General features: G+C 41.2%; 1 protein-coding gene across 1 annotated transcript in view; it reads left to right on the forward strand.

Annotated features, from left to right (window-relative positions):
* The window catches only part of Pfdn1 (prefoldin subunit 1), a 51,087-nt gene that overhangs the window by 13,868 nt on the left and 17,880 nt on the right, over positions 1 to 19,339 (forward strand). The window contains exon 3 of the mRNA XM_028762799.1: positions 7,748 to 7,832. Within this exon, the coding sequence (XP_028618632.1) occupies positions 7,748 to 7,832 (85 nt within the window). The remainder of the gene's footprint in view (positions 1 to 7,747; positions 7,833 to 19,339) is intronic.

Consider the following 19,339-nt stretch of genomic DNA (forward strand, 5'->3'; position numbering starts at 1 on the left):
AATCCACCTGCCTCTGCCTCCCAAGTGCTGGAATTCAAGGCCCGCCCCCCCCCCCTTTTTTTTAAACTCACTGTATGTCTCTTACTAAGTAGATTATGTTGCTAAAATTATTTCCTAAGAGGAGAAATAAGCAATGTCTGCCCCTTTTCCTAAGGTCTAAAGGACAGCTTAGGTACAATTCTGCCTGAGTTCACTCTGGAGAACCAATGAATTTATTGGGGTTACCTACAGGGGTGTGGGTGCCCCCCTCAGCAAACTGCACCTGGAAAACCTTTACCCAGCAAGGATGAAGGTGTCCTTGTAGCCGCATAGATGGAGCCCCCTCCTCTCACCTTCCCTGGTCTGTCTAACACTTCTCAGAGGCCACATGCAATTAAATGACAGTTACATACAGCAGGCAGTAAGGTCGATAGATACTTAGGTGATAATCTTCTGATCCTCCTCCTCCATGAGGTGATGTAAAACAGACCCAGCTTGATAATCTCTTTGCCAGGGGGTACAACTAAACTCTCTAAGATGGCAGTTGATTTGCTTGGATGATACTCACCCATAACTGCGGGTCCCGTGGCAGAAACCCGGGGAGGCTTTCCACGAAAGCAGGCCCCGATAACACAAGAAAGTCCAAGGGGGTTCCAAAGCTTTATTGTTCATGGCAGATGGTAGTTGGATCTGGATGTGCACATACCCCCCCCCCCTTAAGCCAGAGTGGGCCTGGCTTAAATAGGGAGGGGGAAGAGAGGAGGGACTGGGAAGGAATAAGTAATTGGCTACGCCCTCTGGCCTTTAGGTAACTCATGAATATGGAAATCTCTCGAGGCTGAAGCCTGTAGTCACGCCCTCTCGCTGTGTTAGGTGACACCCTTTTGGGAGGGGCTGCATAGCCAAACGTGACCGAGGCGCAGGTTAAATGGAGGTCTAGACTGTGTGTTAGGAGTCTGGAATCCGGAGGCGTGTCAAGATATGTGCCGTCCCTACACAGGCAATGGACATCTGTTGGGTCTCCGGCTATCTCAAAACCAGTGCTCTACTGGGGAGATCAAATCATCTTATCACGGTCCTACACATAACAACCAGGCTGGTCTTGAATTTAGAGGTCCTCTTGCCTCTGCCTCTGGAGTGCTGAGACTAAAGATGAGGAAGACTGTGGAGGAACTATTTGTAGCATTCCTATGGCATATGTTTGCCAAGATGAATATTCTCAGCTTTTGTATTAATTTCTTTTATTTTTGAAGTATATTTTCACCTGGTTGATACTTTTTTAAAAAAGCTCTTTGAAAATGTCACACCATTGTCTTCTTGTATAGTTTATAATTCTTATCTCTAAATAATGTGTCATTCTCTGGCTGCCCTTAAGACTACCATTATCTTTGGTTTGCAGTGGTTTATACTTTGTCCATTGTGTGTGTGTTTTCATTTTTGAAACTGGCTGGGACACCAAGTATCTGAGAGTGGTGGTTGGTTTGTTTAAGAAAGTGCAGGTTCAGCCAGGCAGTTGTTGTACACACTTTTAAACCCAGCACTTGGGAAGAAGCAGAGGCTGGCAGATCTCTGGATTTGTGGCCAGCCTGTTCTACAGATCAAGTTCCAGGACAGCCAGGGCTACACAGAGAAACCCTGTCTTAAAAAACAAACAAAAGAAGAAAGTGGAAGCTCATGATCTCTTTACATGTTTCTTTCCTCTCTCTTCTTTTCTCCTACGTTAGAGAACTTAAGGCCTTTTTTTGTGTATGTTTTATTCATTTTTTTTTAGTCTACATAAATAAGAAAAGGTTAAACATTTTTATTTATTTTTTCATAAATGTTCATGACACATGTGTGCTGGGTGTGCAGAGGCCAAAAGCAGGAGTTGTATTTCCTGGAGTTGTATTATAGATGGCTGTTAGCCAGTGTGGGTGCTGGGAACTTAGCTTGGTCCTCTAGAAGAACAGCAAGCACTCATAACACTAAGGCATCTCTCCACTCCCTATGTTGAGTGATTTTTTTAAAATTTAGGTACGTAAGGGTGTGTGTGTGTGTGTGTGTGTGTGTGATGTAGATGCATGTGTGCATTCTGTGCCATGAGTACAAAGAACAACTTTGAGAGCTGTTTTTTTTCTCCACCTTTAATGTGTGTTCTGAGGATCAAACTCAGGTCCTCAGGCTTCCAAAGCTGTTACTTTACCTGCTGAGCTGTCTTGTTGGCCCCTTGAGTACATTTTATTAGACTTTCTTATAGTTAACTTGAACTATGCCACTTGTCTAACTAGGAGAACTGTAAGGTAAGTTTTGATCTTAACATATTTGGGGGTCTATAGTTGTTGTATGCCTTGGCCTGTGAAAGCTAGCTTATGGTTATGGGTTATCGTCATGGCTCCTGTGGCTGGTGCTGGGAACCTAAGTGGGAACAAAGAGAGATTAAGAAAGACAGACATAGGATTTATATTGGATGGGCTGCATGCTCAGATGGAAGTACACCAGCATCCTGGATACCGAGTGCTTTTATTGTGTACAGCATGAAGGAAGAGGTGGGCTATCTTACCTTGGTAGGTAGCAGTCTCTATAGGGGAGTGTCTGGGAGCTGATCATTCAGTTATCCAGGAGGAGGAAGCTGTACTTCACACTTTTTGCAGATACTGTTTTTAGCTAAAGATTGGCCACTTCCTAGCATTTGCACTTGAACCAGGGGAAGTGTTGTCTTTCCCATGAATCTGAGGCATTGGGACATGTCATGAATGCTTGTTCACATAGAGACACACTCACACTGTACAGCTTTTTTTTTTCTTCCGGTTTTTCTTTTTTTTTTTTTTTGGTTTTTCAAGACAGGGTTTCTCTGTGTAGCCTTGGCTATCCTGGAACTCACTCTGTAGACCAGGCTAGCCTCGAACTATTGAACTCAGAAATCCGCCTGCCTCTGCCTCCCAAGTGCTGGGATTAAAGGCGTGCACCACCACCACCCGGCTTTTCCGGTTTTTTCAAGACAGGATTTCTCTGTGTAGCTTTGGTTGTCCTGGGAACTTTCTGTGTAGAGAACTCAGAGATCTGTCTGCTTGTGTCGTACAAGTACAGGAATTAAAGGGATATACTACTTAGATTAATTTTTATTACTTTAAAGATTTTTTTATTTATGTGAGTGTACTGTAGCTGTCTTCAGACACACTAGAAGAAAGCATACAGGTTATGGGCCATCATGTGGTTGCTGGGAATTGAACTCAGGACCTCTGGAGGAAGAGTCAGTGCTCTTAACCGCTGAGCCATCTCTCCAGCCCCTATTGCTTTAAATTTTGTCTATGGATGGCTAAGTGCACATGTGTTAGGCCAGAAGTGAAGCTGGAGTTACAGGTGGTTGTGAGCTGTCTGACATGGATGCAGAGCATCAAACACAGGTCCTGTGCAAGAATGGTTTGCTGTCTTCTAAGCTGGGCCATCTCTCCAGCTCCTCTGTGTGTGTGTGGGTGTGGGTGTGCGTGTGTATGTGTAAAGATTATATGTATGAGTGTTTTGCTGAATGTATGTATGTGCACACATACATGTCTCAGAGTTTGGACTAGGCATCAGATCCACTGGAATTAGAGTTATAGATGGTTGTTATCAACCATCAACCATGTGAGTGCTAGGAATAGAATCTGGGTGCTATAGAAGAACAGTGAGTGCTCTTAACCACTGAGCTATTGCCCCAGCTCCTGGTTATATATCCTTTTATGTTTGTTTGTTTGTTTTGTCTGCTTGTTTTTAGAGAGGGTCTCATTATGTAGAACTTACTACATAGACTAGGCTGACTTCAAACTCACAGAGAGCTGTCTGTCTCTGCCACCCAAGTACTGGGATTAAAGTCTTGCTTATATATTCTTAAAAGATAATTTTTATTTGGTTATTCTACTCACTCCTAAGGTAGTTTTATTGTATCCTACAAAAAGGCAAATTTATTTTTTCAGTACTCTTAGGCAAAAGGTGGAACCCTTTGGAAATCTGCCTTGAATAGATGATTTTTCTAGGTGTACCCTCATACTGGCCTGTTTTTACCTGTTCTTTCCTTTTTTCTGGTCAGTGCAAATACTCAAGGCCTCCATAATTCCTCAGAGACTTCTGGGGGTGAAAACCTACTTTCTGCTTTGTAACTTAACAAAAAATTTAACTTCTAATCTAACAGAGTCTCTTTTAGAAACTCTTGGCTTTTCCAAATGGATTCTCATGTAGTTGAGGTTGGCCTCAAAATCTTTCTGTAGCCAGGGGTGACTTTGAACTCTTCTGCTTCTGCCTTCCTAGGGTCAGGATTACAGGTGTATACCACCTTGTCTAGTTCCAGTTTGGTTGATTCTTATTCATCCCTTTTTGTGCTACTTAATTTGTGAATGTCCTGAAAATGAAATGCCATTAAGATTTTTAAAAGAAACCTATCCAAATGAAGTCAAATGTTGTGAGCATTTTGTCTTTTGAAGGGCATATGTTCAGGTGACCATACTTTCGAAGTGTACCTAGCAAACTACATTGCCACTGGTCATGAATTGTATTTCTGGGAGGTGCATAATACTTTTTTTTTGTTTTTTTTTGTTTTTGTTTTTGTTTTTCGAGACAGGGTTTCTCTGTGTAGCCCTGGCTGTCCTGGAACTCATTCTGTAGACCAGGCTGGCCTCGAACTCAGAAATCCTCCTGCCTCTGCCTCCCAAGTGTTGGGATTCAAGGTGTGTGCCACCACTGCCTGGCTGCATAATACTTTTGATCCAAATTGAATTATAAGAAAGTGAAGCTCATCTGTCAGCTCTATAGTGTGATGTAAATCATAGCCTGTGGTGTTCCTCATAGAGGGGAAAATCAGAGAAGTATGTTATCCAGGTGACATAATTGCAAATAAATTAGGAGTGGATGCAGAAGGTCACATGTCTTTAAAAGCTGGCTTTGCAGAGCCATAGGGCATTGGCTTCCAGGTGAAAATGGAGGTCCTTTTCAAAGCAATGACTCTAATAAAGGTTATGTAATACCAGCTGTCACCTGTACACTGGCTGCTCATCATTTGTCACAGGAGAATTCTTTTCCTTGTTTTTTTTTTTTTTTGGTGCATTTTCAATTACAATCATTTTATTATCTGTTTATAGAAACAGGCAGGATCTCTATGAGATTCTCTTCTGGAAACTGTGTACTTTAATATTTTTGATAGTAAGACTCATGATACATTGTCTCCAAATAATTCTCTGCCTCTTAGATCATAGAAACTCATTTCCTAAGGACTGTTCAGAAATGTCAGCCTTCTGGAAGTCTTTCTAATGGCTGTATAGAGCATCTGTGCCGTATTTTGAATTGAAGGCTTAAACAACTTCCCACACATTCTGTTTTTGACTTTTGTATGCAGCAGCCCCTTTAGGTAGACACTTGGGCTTATAAAGTACTCATCTTGTTTAAAACCTGAATGACTGAGATGTTTTAGGTTCACAGTAGTAGGCTGGCTGGCTCTAGCCTGTGAATTTGGCCAGGCTGACACAGCGACCTTAAGGATGTGTGGCCATGGACAACGTGTTTCTGTTGTTTACTCTTCTTGCTTTCTAGTGACTTTATTTTCTGCACAAGGGATTTAGTATCTGTTCAGATAACTTTCCTTTTAAAGGCCACATAAAGTAATGACTTGCCCTCTAATCTTAGCCTTGAAAATTTCCCAGACACTAAGAAAGCTGATGTCTAATGGTCTCTCATTTGAGAATACTACCCAATGGTAGACAGTCAGTGCTGTTTGAAAATTGTGCATGAATACAATAACCAGCTACTCCTGGACCTTGCCTGCGTGATGCTTTTCATGTCATGTCATTAAGACCTTGTGTAGTTCAGAATAACATTCCCTGATTCTGAAAGAGAAAAACCCTTCAGTGTGACTCAGCCTTATCTGAAATAACACATGTCTCTTGTCCAGTAAGAATGTTTAGATATGATAGATTCTATAGGGAAAGACCTACAGTTAATTAATTGTTATTATTATTATTTTATGAGTGTGAACCATCTTCCCAGGATATAATGAAGAACCATCAGTTAAAATAGCTAGACTTAGGAATAGAGAGGTGGCTCAGCCATTAAGAGCACTTGTTGCTCTTGCAGAGGACCCTGGTCATTTTCCAGCACCACATGGCGGCTCATTACCACCTTTAACTCCATTTCCAGGGTGTCTGATGTCCGCTTCTGACCTCCATGGATGCCAGCCATACATGTAGTGCACACAGATACACACAGACAAAACATCATACACATAAAAGTAAAATAAACCTTAAAAAAAGATATCTGGGTGAATGACATCACGGATGAAGAAGTTTAATGATTACTGGCATGAAAGAGTTTGTGGGACTGTATTAATATGTATAGTAAAGTGTATTCATGAAGGAGAAGAAAAAGTTTTTTTTCTCAGATGTCAGGTCTCCAGTTGCTCTGTGAGTGTCCTTTGTTCAGTATCCATGGTAACAGAGTTTCTTAGTGAGATCCTACCTAGGCATCCTGTTGTTTCTTTGAAGTTGGCAGAGAAAAGTCACATGTTGATATCACAGTTTGTTTGGCTTCTTTTGTTAAAAGGTAATGTTTAGGTCTTTGCTGACGAATCCTTAAATGTAGAGAGGTGAAACTCTCCAATTACATATTTATAATTGTTGGGCTGCAGCAGTGGCTCAGTGGTTAAGAGCACTGGCTGTCCTCTTCCAGAGGACTCAGGTTCAATTCTCAGCACCCCTTCGACACCCTTACACAGAAACATATGCAGGCAAAATAACAACGTATATAAAAATAAATTACCTTTAAAAAGTAATCGTAATTGTTTCTTGAAATCTATTTTAACAAGATTGAATAATCTTGAAAGTCATTTTAAGTAATTGGAGTTTTTCCTTGGTTCCAGAAGAGAAATACTTCATTCAGTTCTTTTCCTTGAGGCTCTGAAACAGTTTGTTTTTCCTTTTCCTGCAGCAAGAATTATGAATTTAATATCACAATTCAGTGTTAATACATAAAACTTCCCCTAAATGGACTCTAACAGCGGTGAATAGTATGCCTGACTGTAAAATGGAAAAAGTTAAAATTTTCTGTTTGTGTGTTTTGAGCTTTGCAGAGGTATTACACACTGGGAATAGTAATAAAAGACACTATGGCTTATGCAGTGCCTTTGTGTGAGGAGCTCATATAGACACTAAGGCATTGATCTTAACACAGTGCTCGATTGTGACTTTAAAGGTCATGAGTTACTGCTGTTACAAAAAGCCAAAAAGATGGAAGGACGCGCCAATTTACAAATACTGCTTTAAAAAGTCTACACAAAAAAGACAACTCAAAGTTACTGGAAATTTTTGTAGGTTTTTTTTTTTTTTTTTTTGGTTTTTCGAGACAAGGTTTCTCTGTGTGGCCCTGGCTGTCCTGGAACTCACTCTGTAGACCAGGCTGGCCTCGAACTCAGAAATCTGCCTGCCTCTGCCTCCCAAGTGCTGGGATTCAAGGCGTGCGCCACCACTGCCTGGCACATTTTTGTAGTTTATATGGTGACTTTTTAATGCTTTTGCCGTTTTTTCCTATCTGTAAATATTTTCAATGCCAGAATGTCTTTTAAATAACAAAGCAGAATTTACCTTTATCCCTTTACTTTTTCTTGGCCAATAATGCTTGAAAACTGTTATGGTTTCCAAAGTTTATTTGATGGAACAGTTTTTTTGTCCTGAATCTAGAGGCTTTTGCCTCCTGGGTTAATGTGGTTTGTAACAACTGGTTTTGAGTACAGTAATCATGTGGTATAACTTTCAACTCTTTTGTTTTCTAGGTTTATTCTACAGTCCAAGGAAGTGATTCACAACCAGCTGTTAGACAAACAGAAAATAGCAGAAGAAAAAATTAAAGAGCTGGAGGTATGTATGCCCCAGCAGCCATGACCTTTCAGGGACAAAAGCCGTAATCCCCTTGTGTTATATGAAATGAAAACATGGCCGACATGAGTCTAGGTCATAGTTTGGTTTTATCTAATTTGTCCTAATTATGTTAAAACTGTGTAACAGCCATATCTATGACAGTATTTGAAGGTAAGAAACAAAATTGTTACTGGACAGTGGTGACACATGCTGTTAATCCCAGCACTCTGGAGACAGAGGCTAGCCTGTGAGTTTGAGGGTAACCTGGTCTACAAAGAGAGACCCAGGATAGCTAGGACAGGACTACTCAGAGATACCCTGTCTCAACAAACAAACAAACAAACAAACAAAACCAGAAAAGAAAAAGAAATAAACCTAAAAAAAAAAAACAAAAAAAATAAAAAAAAAAAACCTGTGGACAATTTTAAAGATAAGGTATTGATCTAAATGTATTTTTTCTGCTGCTTTTTTTTTCAAATTATTTATTTTTTTATGTATATTAGTATTCTGCCTGCATGTCGCTGTGAGGGTGTCAGATCTTGGAGTTACAGACAGTTAGTTGTGAGCTACCACGTGGGTGCTGGGAATTGAACCTGGGTCCTCAAAGTTTTTAGTCAGTGCTCTTAGTGCTCTCAACCACTGAGCCATATCTCCAGCCCCCTCTGCTGTCTTTTAGTGGGCAATTTCTTTTTTAAAAAAAAAGTCATAAACAAAAGAATAAATTTAAAAAACCATAAACAAAAGGGCAGTGCACGGTTTAAGTAGTAGATTATGGCAGATGGGCAGACTAAGGGCAGACGTGGCAGCTGCTAGAGGGCCTTCTATACCGTTCCTTTACATGCAGTCCTCTTATCTGAGATAAATAGTAATAATTTTTAATTAATACTTAATAAACAATCTGAGGGATGTTCTGTGAGCCAACGAGGAAAACAAAACTTTAAAACTTGGCTAAGAGGTGCTAGACTAGGAAAGTACAGGGAAACTCAAGTTTGTTGTTACAGTTTCCTCAGGTGCTGGAACCCTTGATGGGATTTTCTTTGGGGCTTTGGAGAAGGGTTTGTCCTGTATGTCACAGAGGTTGCATTAGACCAGAAAATCGGCTGTTTTTTAGGCACCAAGATTTTCTGTGATGAGGGTGGATACATCATGATCTCATAGGTCATGTGATCTAATTTCTGTCAGTACTATTGAGGCAGTCGGTGGTTTAGACTATGACTCAACCCTCTGCTGAACTGGGGAGACAGCCCCTCTAGTCTGTGGGGATTCCTCAGGGGCACTGATCTAGTGTGGCCTTGGAGCCTGTAGTATCTAAGAAACATAAGGGTTTCTTAGTCTTATTTTAGTTTGACTTTTAATACATACATACATACATACACACACACACACACACACACACACACACACACACACACACATATATATATTTTTTGGTGATGGGGGATTTTGAGACAGGGTTTCTTTGTGTAGCCCTGGCTGTCCTGGACCTAACTTTGGAGACTAAGGTGGCCTTGAACTCAAAAATCTGCCTGTCTCTGCCTCCCGAGTCCTGGGATTAAAGGGCAACGTCACCACTGTCCAGCATGGCTGGTAATTTAAACTAACTTAATATATTTGTGTATTGGAAAGATGCAATGTAAAATAAATAAAACAGAAACCATAAGGAAACAAGCCTGTCACCCTGTAGTACCCAGTTGGTTGTTACAGCCTTTAGCCTCCCAGCTGCTTTACACTAAATACCCCTCCTGCAGCTTTCACTCAGGAAAAAAAGAAGTAATTGAAAACCTACATCAACACATTTCATATAGGTTAAACAAAAAATTGGCTTTTGCAGCCAGGTAAATAAATCTAAAAACTGTCCTGATAAATAAATAGCATTTGCATATGCGTGTGTGTGTGTGTGCGCGCGTGTTTATGTTTGTGCACACACGTGAGAGCCAGAGCTCACTGATTTAACTACACTGGCTGGCCAGCAATCCAGGAATCCATGTCTGCTTCCCCGGACTGGTTGTTACAGGTGGACACCATCACACCTGGCTTTTCCACACCGGCACTGGGGATCTGAACTCAAGTCCTCATATTTGTGTGGCAAGTACTTTACCAGCTGAGCCATCTCCTCAGCCCCATTTGGCTAATCGTTTTATGGAAACAAACCAGAACCAAAGCCAAGTTTATGTTTTGTTGTGTTATGGTTTTGAGATTGAGTTTTCTCTAATTCATACTGGCCTTTAACTTGCCATGTAGCCAAAGGTGACCTTGAACTCTAAACTTCCTGTTTCTACTTCCCAAGGTCTGAGATTGCATGTGTATTCCTGGCTTTTGAATATTTTAAATGATATATAAAGCTAGATTTAAAATTGTTAAGCAGTGGTTATTATAAGGAAATGATTTAGGGCATACAGATAAAATGATTTTTTTCTTCCAAAATTGTGTTTATTTATATGGTGATAGGGCATGTATATGCTATGGCTTATGTGTGGAAGAACTTGCAGGAGTTAGTTGTCTTCTTTTGTCCCGTGGGACGTAGATAATGAACTTGGGTCATCAGGCTTGTTAGGCAGTGCCTTTACCTGCAGAGAGTCTTGTTAGTGTGAGATTTCTTTTTTCATATAATCTGTGTTGAATAAATTATAAGTATACAATTGAATATTTTGTGAAAAAATTAATTTGTGTATGTGATATGACACTTGGGTAGAGATCTGAGACTGATCTGAATCTGAGAGTTGGTTCTGTGGTTTAGAGATTAGACTTAGGTGGTCAGGTTTGTGTGGCAGGGTTATACCCCGGTCTTATCTTTTTAGCTTTTATACTTAATTTTCTAAGGGGCTGGGATCACATGCACTCACCACCTTGCCTGACTTTAAATAAGCTGCGAGTGGCGAGAATGGAAGCTGTGCCACATTGACTGTTAGCAAATGTGAGGACTCGAGCTGTCGGGTGACCAGGGACGTGCTCAGTAATATGTCGAGAAGGATCTTTTCTCTGAGCTGGAGGCTTCAGCACCGACATTAACATTTTCAGAAAAGCATGCTGGAAACAGTCTTGCTGTCATCCAGGCTTTGTTGTCGAATAGGGAGCAGGCAGAGAAGATACAGTGTCCAGGGCCCTTGAAAGTTCAGAATAGTAAATGACCCGTTGGCTTCACTTTAAGTCATCAGCCGTATCATTAATGTCTAGTAAGAGATCCAGACTGTCCTTTGAGGCTCTACAGTCAAGAATGGATTTCTCTAGCTCTTGGAGCCCTAGGTGGCACCGTCCAGTAGGAAGCTATTGTTTGGTATAGACATTATTAATGATCTGTTATCAGAGCTGTAGCTCCTGCGCTGACTGCTGCTTCATCTTGCACTCTCATACGGTTGAGAAGTCATCTTTCTTTAAACCTCATGAGTCAGCTGCTGTAGCTGTAAACTACGGGCAACTTTCTCAGCCTTTACAGCTAGAGGCTGGCTTTGGTTTGAGGGCTTGTGGTGGCTAGTTTGATCTTCTGTCTAGACTGGTTGAGTTTCCTCCATCATTGTGAAGGCTCCTGTGCTCCTAATTCATGTGCTCCCTAGAGGAGCATTTTGCATTTCTGCCATTTTTCTTCTCCACATATAACCTGGTTGTTGTCAAAAGTGGCCTTTCTTTGACTTACTTCAGTTCTGGTATGCATGTCTCATTAACTATGTTTAATTTTCTATTTAAAGTAGGTGATGTTGGACTCTTCCTTTGACTTGAACACTTAGAGTCTTTTGTAGGAAGCTATTCACACACAGAGGTAAATACTGTTGTTTCAGAATAAGGAGGCCTGGGAGAAGAGAAAAAGTGGAGAAATAACCAGCCAGTAGACTTAGAGAACACACAGTTATCTATTACATTTGCCATTTTATATGGACATGGTTTGTAGTATTCTAAAACACTAGTGACATCAAAGGTTCAGTGTTGGCTTAGCAATTAAGAGCACTTGCTGCTCTTGCAGAAGACCCAGGTTCAGTTTTCAGCACTCATGTGGTTTATTACAACCATCTGCAATTCTAAACAGCCTTCTCATGCACTGCACAAAGGCAGTGCACATGCATATGTAGTCAGGCACAATCCTCATACACTGGAAATAAAAATAATTAAATCTAAGTTTAAAAAGCTAGTTATCAAGCTTAGATCACCAATAGCAGATACAACAATAATGAGAAAGTTTGAAGTATTCTGAAAATTACTACAGTGTGTCATAGAAAGTTAGCATATGCTGTTGAAGAAGTGCTGACAGTATACATGCCCAACACAGCCCTGTGATAGACCTTGGGTTGTTAGACAACACTGGGGGCAGTGAGATGGCTCAGCAAGTAAAGGTGCTTGCTGCCAAGCCAGATGACAATCCCTGGGACCCACCCAATAGTAGGAGAGACCAGTTCCTACAGGTTGTCCTCTTGACCTCCACAGGCATGTGTGTACCCTCCCACACATGTGTGCACCCTCCTGCACACACTAACTGTAAGAGAACAAGTGTATGAAGGAAATGCAGTGGCTCTACAACAGTGACATGACATGTGTGCACTTCCCATTCTGCCCGTGATCCCTGTTTTTGACAGCAGTCACCACATGCTCCTAGGTTTTCCTGAAACAATCCTTATGTTCTTTTTTAGTTTTGATTTGATTTGGTTTTGGGTTTTGGTTTTTGGTTTTTGGAGACAAGGTTTCTTAATGTACCCCTGACTGTTCTGAAACTTGAGGTGTAGAACAGGCTGGCCTTGAACTCAAGAGATCCACTTGCCTCTGCCTCCCCAGGGCTAGGATTAAAGGTATATGCTACGTCAGACTTCTTATGTTCTTTTTAACTGCACACATTAATAGACTGTTCCTTTAGTCTAAAACCCACTTGCGCACTTAAACAGACTCACATTAATTGTAATATTCTTTCTGCTTCTGATTTTTCTTCTGTTTATTCACTTAGTTGATGAGAGATTCGTGGGATCTCCTGTAGGGAAGATGAATATGTCTTTTATCTGTCAGTTTAGTGGGCAGTGGTACTTACAGGCAGGTGTGTGAGTCTCCATGGTTACTACATGCACAGCTCAGAGTAGGTTTTATATTTTTAGGAATTTCTCAGCTCTTCTTAAGAAAACATCTCACTGATTTCTGGTGTACATTGTTGTCAGAATTTTATGTCCATCTAATTGTTGTTCATTGTCTTTTGTCCCTTGCTGCATTTCACAGGTGCCTTTCAGCATCTCTGGCTGGTGTGGACTGTTGGCTGGCCCTTCTCCATGGGTTCTGTCCAGTTCTAGGCACATCTGTATGCTCTTTGCCTTTGCCATTCCCTTCTCTTTCCAACAGGGTTTCCACCCTTTCCACCACCCTGGTTAGCTCAGAATGAGACTGAGGAAATACAGGCTTCTGGCCTTTGGCCTAGTGCCACTTCTGACGAAGTGATGCAGTATTAGGGTTGTTGAAATACTTCCCTATCCCAGGCTGTGAGTAAAATCCAAAACATTCTGAAAGATGAAGAGTGATTTGAGAACTGGATATGAGGTGTCTGTGATGCTGTACTTGGCTTAGCTCTGATCCCTGATGAGAACATATTTTGAAGGAATTCCTATGATTAAGGAAAATTTACTCTGCCCATGGAGGGTAATGTTTTCCAGAGCACAGGTGGCACCTGGATGGGTGTCCAGCTTTGCTGTAAGTGTCTCGTGTTTGAGCTGGCATTGGTTGTGATGGATCTGTCTTTGGAGATCACTGGAGTGTTTTAAAAACATTAAGCCTGAGGACTAGAAAGATGGCTCAGTGGTTAAGAGCCTGCACTGTTCTTCACCAGGCTGGGTTCAGTTCCCACTGCCCTCAGCAGGCTACTCACATTGCCTGTAACTGCAGCTCAAGGTAAGCTGACATGTCTAGCTCTGCATGCACTAGCACTCACATGCACACCTCCCTCCCCATACACATATGAGAAAAAGCAAAATCAATCTGTAAAGACTCCACAAAATTAGTGATAGAGTATACCCATTTCAGCTGCTCATATAATTCATTTTAGAACCTGTTACAATTTTAGTCTAATTATTTCTTTTGTAATGAGATACAGAGTTGAAGAAATATGTATTAAACATAGTTTAGTGGTTATAAAAATACCCACATAATTATAAGGCGGAGAAATCAAACATGGACAAGACTCCAGAGGTATCCCAGCACATTTGTTTCCCATTCCCTGACTACACTACCATTCCTCCCCACAAGGAACCACTACCCCGACCTCACAGAGATCCTCCTGCCTCTACCTCCCGAGTTCAGGGTTTAAAGGCATGTTGCCACCATACCTGACTGCTAGCCTACCTTTTTTTAAATACTTTTCTTTTTATTCCCAAGACAAGGTTTTTCTACATAGCCCTGGCTATTCAGTTTCCTGTGTAGTCCAGTCTGGCCTTCAACTCAGAGATCTGCCTGCCTCTGACTCCTAATGCTGTGATTAAAGGCTTGTGCCATCATGCCTGGCTTGCTTGCTTGTTTGCTTTTTACCACCCTAACCTTTGAGGTAACTTTCAGTTTTCAAAAAAAGATTTATTTTGGGGCTGGAGAGATGGCCCAGCACTTGCCGCTTTTGCAGAAGACCCAGGTTCAGTTTTTAGTATGGCAGCTCACAACCATCTATAACTCCAGTTCTAAGGGACCTGACATCCTCTTTCGAACTTCAAAGACACCAGGCATGCATGTGTTACACATATGTGTACACAGGGAAAACACTCTTACATATAAAATAAAATTTTTAAAAATGTAAAAATTTTAAAAAGTTTTAGTTTATTTTAAATTATTTTTGTGTATGTCAACATGAGGGTTTGGATGTGGGTATGTGTGCATGTTTGTGTGTGGGTGTGAGTGTGTGTATGTGCATGAGAGTTGCAAGTACCTGAGGAAGCCAGTGTCAGATCCCCTGAAGCTGGAACTATAAGTACTTGGTGGTGCTGTGATTCAAATTTCTATTAGTGCTTTTAACAGCTGAGCCATCTTTCCAGCCCCAATTATTTCTTCATGGACCCAGAAAGACAGTCCAGCCATTAAGTATGCTCGTCGTTCTTCTAGAGGATCCGGATTTAATTTCTAGCACCCACGTGGTGGCTAACAGCTTCATGTAACTTCATTCCCAAGGGATCTGATGTTCTCTTCTGGCTTCTGCGGGCACATGGTACATAGGCATACATAAAGGCAAAACACCCATGCACACAGAGTACAAATTTTAGTTTTATTACCTGTGAATGTCTCCTAAAAATAATATTAACTTACCCTCTTCCTGGACTTTCGAAACAAAGTCACTCCATATTTTTTTTTTTCTTGTTTCTTCAGCTTGGTGTGTGTGAAGTATTTGTTTCTAAGAAGATTTGCTCATCTCCCTGGTGTCTGTTATCACATTATGTAGAAGTGCTAGCAGACGTCCATTCTCATCCATGCACTTCTCAAAGTGTGACTGTTTTTAACATACTCTTGCTGGGGAGGGGCTTCACCCCAGCTGAATCTGAGTCCTAGAAATAGTAAATGTGTCAGAAATTAATTCCATACACTTCTAGCTTTCAGGAGTAGCTAGATAGAAAGGAATTTAATGGGTGTATTTCTTTTTTATTTTTATTTTTTAAATGCAAAGGCTAAGTTCCCAATTACATTAAGGTTTGCCATTTGCATTCTCAGCATTTACAAAAGTGGGTGTTTGTTTCAAAATAATCTTTGGCTATTTAGAGTGTGAGTGGGTGGAAACCTCAGAGTCAGTGATGAACTCTGTAAGATCCCTAAGCCCTGATGCCGTGAGGGAGAATGTAGCTGCAGGATCATCTGGCATGCCTTCAGAGGTAGTGTAGCCATAGGTCCCTTGAAGCCCGCATGTGCCCTTTGCTTTGATCAAGTCTTCCCTATGTCAGTATTCCCAGTGCCTTTGTGTGTATTTGTTGTGATCCCCTTACTAAAATTTGCCCAAATAGAAACTTTGTATATTTCGTATCCCCAGTAGAAATATTTTTGGTCTAAGGAGAATTTATATGTGGACAGTTCAAATGGACTGTTCCTTTTCTTTTCTTTCTTTTTTCTTTTTTTTTCCTTTTAACTAGATAACTCTACTTACCTGTCAGATACACTTTACAGGTATTTTATATGCAACATACCTTTGATTCTCTCTGTTCCCTGATGGTGTACCTTTATTTTATGGTTAAGGTAAAACATCTGCAGTAATTAAGTGTGCATTGCAATGACCCCAGAGATGAGCGTCCTGCATATTGATGCATAGTGTATTTTCCTCTGTTAGATCTGATAGATCTACTTCTAGAGAGCTTTGTGTCCTTCTTGCCGTGTTTGAGCCCATATCAGATCTCCTTTTACATGCTTCAGAGAGTTATCGACCTCAGCCTCGGCTGTTACATACTTTTGTGTCCACTCATTAGTACAGGAGCCCTACCTTCTTCATCCCTGTGCTTGAGAGGTCTTAAGATGTTTCTCAGGCTACATAGAGGCTTGTTTGTTTTGATAAGTTACACTTTTAATTTTCTTTCATGTTAGTGAGCAGCTCCATGTGGTAATCAGGAATCAGTGACTTCAGGTACACTAGTTCTCATTCTCTCAGCTGCTGTTCTTATGGAACAGGTGATCTTCAGCTTCAAGAGAGAGCTGCTGCCCAAGCAGGTTCTGGGGTACACATCTATAGCCCTGCCATTTGGGAGGCAGAAGCAGGGGGATCAGAAGTTGAAGGTTTTCCTTTGCTATGTGAGATCCAGGACATCCAGGGCTATGTGAGATCCTGTTTTAGACAGACAGGTGGACAGACAGACAAAAAGATACTGGCCAGAAAAAGCCAGAGTGTTCAATACTCAGTGTGGGGAAGGCCACACCTGTATTAATAAGCGTGTTCATGGGATGATGGCATCTCCTTTCCTATTTTTGTAGCAGTCACTTATGTCAGAGATGTTCTTATGAGGGCTGGAGAGATGACTCAGCACTATGAGTGCTTACTGTTCTTCCAGAGGACCCTGGCTGGGTTCCTAGCACCCATGTCAGGTGGCTTACAACCACAGTTGCCTAAAACTTCATCTCCAGAGGACCTGCCTGTATTCACATGCACAAACTCACATGGAGACACATACACACAATTTCTTTAAAAGTGAAGTTTGTACTAGCCATCACCAGTGTTTGACTGCACATGCATAAGTCAGTATGCACAGGAAAATGCTTTATTCATTTGTAGCACTTTATATGGTCTTCCAGATTACACAACCCTTAGAATATTGGCATGTTTGTCCCTGTGTTCAGCAAACACTGATAAAGAATTAGATTTCCTTGGCTATACATGGACATTTTATAAATTGTATCTTGTTAGTTTGTATTGGTTTCAAGTCATTTGCTAACAGATGACTCTGGTCTTTGTTGAAGCTTTATTCACCATTTTAATTTCCTGTGCCATTTAAAAAAATGGTTTTGTTATATTTTATTTATTTTTAAAATTTATTTATTGGTTTTTCATGACAGGATTTTTCCAGACCAGGCTGACCTTAAACTCAGATATCAAACTGCTTTTGCCTCCAAGTGGTGGGATTAAAAGCATACACCACAATGACCAGCCCTTTCTTTTTCCACTCTATAGGTCATTTATAGATAGAATGTTTCCGGTTGATTTTATATTGCTGATTATGATTGATTAAATGGAAGAGGCTCTCCAATCAATCTCACTTTGTCCTCCTTTCAAACAACTCTCACCTGCCTCCTGCAGGAGAATTCCTTTTCTACTCATGAAAGTGTTCTTTTCCGTTTGTAATCATCTTACAAATGATAGTTTTTAAAATGAACACAGATATATTGCACTCCTTTAAAAAATTATAAAATTATTTATTTATCCTGTGTGTGTGTGTCTCTGTGTGTGTCTGTCTGTGTGTGTGTACACGCTCATGCATTTGAACATTCCTGTGTGCATGCTGAATTACACATGCAGAGCTCAGTAGATGTCTGTGGAAGTCAGTTCTCTCCGTCCACCAAGTGGGGATTGGTGCTGAATGAAGTCAGGCTTAAGCTGCAAGTGCCTTTGATCACTGAGCCATCCCATTGGCTGGCCAGTCCTGACTGTGTTTTGAGATGGGGGTCTCTGTAGCCCTGGCTCTAATGAACTTGCTATGTCTTTCTGCCTCGTCTTCCCAAATGCTGGGATTGCAGAGATTCACCACCACACCCAGCTTCTGCCTTTGTTTTTAAGAAAATAGACATGAGTATGGAACAGTGCCCAGTTCAGGAAGCCTTATCAGTTTCCACTAGTGTTCTATAGTGAAACACTATTTTTATATGTGACTCTAAAGGTTAAACTGTGATGCTGCAAAGATGTGGAAAATGAGTCTTCCTTATGGTTAGAGGAAGTGATAACTTTGTTGTTGTCTTTTGCTGGTGGTATCTGATAATCCCCCTCCCTTTAGCTATTCTGGGCATGTTTAGTTGTCAGGCGTTGTCCACTAAATTGCTAAAAATAACAAATAAGGGGAGTGTTCTAAGGCCTTCATCGCCGAGCTGCACGGTGTGATATTCAGTGTGGTTCCTGGGAGAAAAGGCAAAAGGAACCTTGTTTAAAAACTGAGCAAACCATTGTCTGAGCTCCCTTTTCTCACACCCCAGGGCACTTGGGGACCCATGTCAGTTTACACTGGAGCGCCAGAGCCTCGGGACTCAAAAAGCACACTTACTGTTTGTGCTGAAGGTTAATCATGCAGCTATAGCCTTGTGCTTATGGCTTTTGATAGTGGGAATGGAGAGAGAGAGAGAGAGATTGATTTGAGAGGAGAAAGCTAGCAAGCAAATGAGAGTTGGTAGTTTGAATGGGAAAGTGAACGTGTGGAAAAGAAATGTACTTACCCCTAACCAGCTGTTGTGAGTCAGGATGCTTAAAAAAGCTAACCACACATGATTCCAGTACACCTGCATTTAATTTAAAAGTTTAAACAATGTGTGAGTGCATGCACAGGTTCCTGCTTGTGTCATTCACGTGTGGTGGTCAGACAGCAGCGTGACCATGTAGGAGGTAGGTCCTTAGCAGCAGGCTCTCAGCCTCACTAGTCCATCCTGATTTTGGTTTTAAGCGCTGGTGCTCACATGGAAAGCCGTGCCTGGTTTTGTCTCTGGAGCTCTGTTTTCCACTCTGCATGTGAAACTGTTGAAAGGCATCCTTAGATGCCTTACCTGTGTCCTGCTGTGGGTCATAGTGCTGGAGTGTGTGAAAAACAAGCAGACTTTCTTATGCTCCTATTGCTCTGCAGTTTTTCTTGATTCACCTGAAGACTCTCTTGGTTTTCATATTCTCAGGTTACTAAAGTCTCTTCTGAAATCCTTTTATTGCATAATTCCTGTTTTGATCTGGGGTAAGGAATTGTCTGAATTTGACTACTTTAACACTGGGGCCAAAAAAATGGATTGTTCTCATTACAGATTGTTTGGACGGAGGGCTTGGGGATGTCTGAGGAAGTCTACTGTTCATGTGAAGCGCTCTCTCTCTCTCTCTCTCTCTCTCTCTCTCTCTCTCTCTCTCTCTCTCT

Source organism: Grammomys surdaster, unplaced genomic scaffold, assembly GCF_004785775.1.
Source record: "Grammomys surdaster isolate TR1022 unplaced genomic scaffold, NIH_TR_1.0 135, whole genome shotgun sequence".
Taxonomy (NCBI): domain Eukaryota; kingdom Metazoa; phylum Chordata; class Mammalia; order Rodentia; family Muridae; genus Grammomys; species Grammomys surdaster.